General features: G+C 64.3%; 1 protein-coding gene across 1 annotated transcript; it reads left to right on the forward strand.

Moving 5' to 3' along the window:
- Nucleotides 1–1512: 1512 nt before the first annotated feature.
- Nucleotides 1513–2453, forward strand: MNEG_13557 (papain-type cysteine protease; the record flags this gene model as incomplete). The annotated part of the gene is made up of 3 exons (XM_014037971.1): nucleotides 1513–1533; nucleotides 1777–1879; nucleotides 2308–2453. The coding sequence occupies 3 exons, from the start codon at nucleotides 1513–1515 to the stop codon at nucleotides 2451–2453; spliced, it is 270 nt and encodes an 89-aa protein (XP_013893425.1).
- Nucleotides 2454–3000: the final 547 nt, after the last annotated feature.

A 3000-nucleotide genomic window follows, 5' to 3' on the forward strand; every position in this document is an offset into this window, starting at 1 on the left:
TGCCCTGTGGCATTGCTATTGTCACGTTGACCCCTGCTTCCCACGCTCGCCACACATCCCTCCCACAGCTCACTTGCGAACGAACGCCGCGCTTGCGCGCTGACCGCCGCTGCCTGCTGCTGCGCCCCCGCCGAGCTCCGCCACGCCCGGCCCAAAAGCTGGGCCGTGCGCGCGACCGACATCCGCGACTTTGTGAATCTACTGGATTAGCTCGCTGGGCGTGCAGGCCAGATCACGTCGGGTTCCTCCAGTGCTGGCTGCTATCGTCTATGGTAGCGCTCTCCAACGAATTCAGGCAAGTGTTGCCTGCGGTTTGGGACAGCCTCTCGAGCATCTCCTCGCTACTTTTACCTGTAGACACTGCTTGTCAACCTGCTCCTCACTCTGCTCGACTTCCCTCGACTTGCGGTGTACCACGGTGGACTCGGTCCCAACTGCATTCAATTGATTTGCTTAGAGCCACGCCCTGCGCTATTGAGACAAGGATTGCCCTGTTCTTGCTTGTCACGGGGTACGTTGGCCCCGATCAAGCGTGTATACCCCAGTTGCGGGCCCGCGGCCTACATACATTGCCCTTATTGACAGCTATGGCCCACCAGGTCCTCCTATTTGCGCTCCTGGTGGCCCTGCTGGCCGCTCACCCCGCTGATGCGGGGTGTTACCGCGGCCGCCCGAAGCCGCTGCGCACCGCAACCGAGCTCTACTGGAACCATGCCCCAGTCAAGCGGCTCGCCCTAAGTGATCTTCCCGCCCAGCTCAGCTGGTGGGCGCTGCCAGGCGCCGCCGGACAGCCGGGCGCCCAGTCCGCGCTTTGCCCTCTGATTATAGGCATGCTGCTCCGCCTGCGAGCGCCGTGCGACAGCCCCCGCGCCCATGGCCGGCCGCCCCCGTATGCTCTGCCCGCACGCGGCACACGCAGGCTTTATAACAGCTGCGTTCCCATGTCAGCTTCGCAGCCGCGTGGGTGGTTGAGCGCGCACTGCTCGTGCCAACCCCTGCACCCCACACCTGCATGTGGACCGCAATGCGGCCCCATGCGCCCCCATGCGGCCCGTGCGGACCCCCCCCTCCCACCACCATCCTGCGGGACAGGTCCAACCACAATGGCACCAACTGGCTGACCCCCAGCTGGAATCAGCACATCCCCCAGTGAGCAGCCCACAGGGCGGGCAGAGGCGGGGGCACAGCGCAGCCCCCCTCCCCTGGGACTGTCTGCTCGGGCACTCAGCGGAGCCGCATCAGGGGCCCCGCAACAAGCTGCGCTTGCGAGCCACTAAGCACTGACATGAATGAATCGTGCGTCACAACTTGGTTCACATACATACATGCATGCATGCATGCATTTGCGCGCTCCCGCTTGCACGTGGTCGCACGTGCGCACACACACGCACGCACGTGCGCGCGCGCGCACACACACACACACACACTCACACACACACACAACACAACACACACCCCTTGCAACCACACTTCAGGTACTGCGGCTCCTGCTGGGCCCATGGCACGCTGTCCATGATCCAAGACAGGCTTAAGGTGGGCGCAGGACAGGAGGTGATGGCGCTGCGCCTGCAGGACTGGAGATTGCGGGCTGGCGTATTGAGGGGGGGGGGGGGCCCGCTGCAGCGCTCGATGTGACGCGCGCTGCAGGGCTTGCCTCGAGGCGCGGGCCGCTTTCACAGTTCCCTGAAGCGAGCGCCTCACTGCTGTCCACCTCACACACGCGCACACACACACACACACACACACACGTACTGACACATCCACACCTCTTAACAGATTGCCAAGCTGCGCGCCGGCGACATGACCCCCGACGTAATGCTGGGCCGCCAGACCCTCCTCAATTGCGCCGCGTTCCACGGCATGGGCACGGGCTGCGACGGTGCGCAGGCGGTGGCGTGTGTGAGTGTGAGTGTGTGTCGATGTGTGGAGTGTGTGGGTGTGTGTATGCCTTGTTTATGTATGGGCGGGTATTGCGATACGTAGCGACGGAAGAGTGTGCTACGTTGGCCTTTTGCGGCAAGCGGCCTCTCACGCGGGGGGTCAGCTAACGAGCGCTCCTTGAGCCGCCCCACGTGGGGTGCGGACGTCTGGCCGGGCTCAGACACTCCCTGGCAGCGGGGGGCTGGCAGCTGTCTCTCAAGGCCCCGCAGCTGCTGCCCTACTACCATCACCATGACCCAACGCACACACCACACATACCCTACATACACTCACACACACCTACATATACACACATACACACATCAGCACGGCCTAACAGCAAGCCCCTGCACACGCTCCTCCCCCACATTGCCGCCCGTCACCCAGGCGGCGACGCCATCGACGTGTTCCACTACATGGCCAAGTTTGGCCTTCCCGACGAGAGCTGCCTGCACTACGCCGCCACAGACCAGTCGGCCTTCAAGGAGAAGGGCATGGAGCGCTGCCCCGCCGACAAGTTCTGCGTCAAGTGAGGCGAAGCGGGCGGGTTGGCCCGGCTGATTGAGAAAAGAGACACTCCTCACACCCAGACGGGTGCCTGGCTTATTGTGCTCGCTGCTGGGCGCCCCACCCAGCTCTCCGTCGGGCCCTGCCTTCGGGTCCAGTTTCGAGGCGCAGACCACCCCTGAATGCACGCGGGGCTGCTGCGTTACGGAACCCCCTTGTTTGCCCCCATCCCTCGCGTCCCCCCGCAGCTGCATGCCCGCCCCCACAAAAAAGGACCCAGATGCATATGAGTGCTGGCCCGTGCGCAAGCCCGTCATGTACACGGTGCGCGTCGCCCGGCCCTCGCAACGCGGCTCGCGAGCGGGCGGGCCGGCAGGGACGCAGAGTGCGGGTGCACCAGCGTTGGAGCCTGATGTATACAGTGCCATGCTGTCCGCACCCTAGCAGTCCGGGAACGTGCTGTCCATTGGCACAGCCAGCGCTTTGCCCTCCCCTCACCCCAAAAACCCCTTGTCTTCAAAACCGTGCCGGACCGCCCCCTCCCTCGCACATGCGCCAGCCGCCATCCCGCCC

Source organism: Monoraphidium neglectum, assembly GCF_000611645.1.
Source record: "Monoraphidium neglectum strain SAG 48.87 unplaced genomic scaffold scaffold03899, whole genome shotgun sequence".
Taxonomy (NCBI): domain Eukaryota; kingdom Viridiplantae; phylum Chlorophyta; class Chlorophyceae; order Sphaeropleales; family Selenastraceae; genus Monoraphidium; species Monoraphidium neglectum.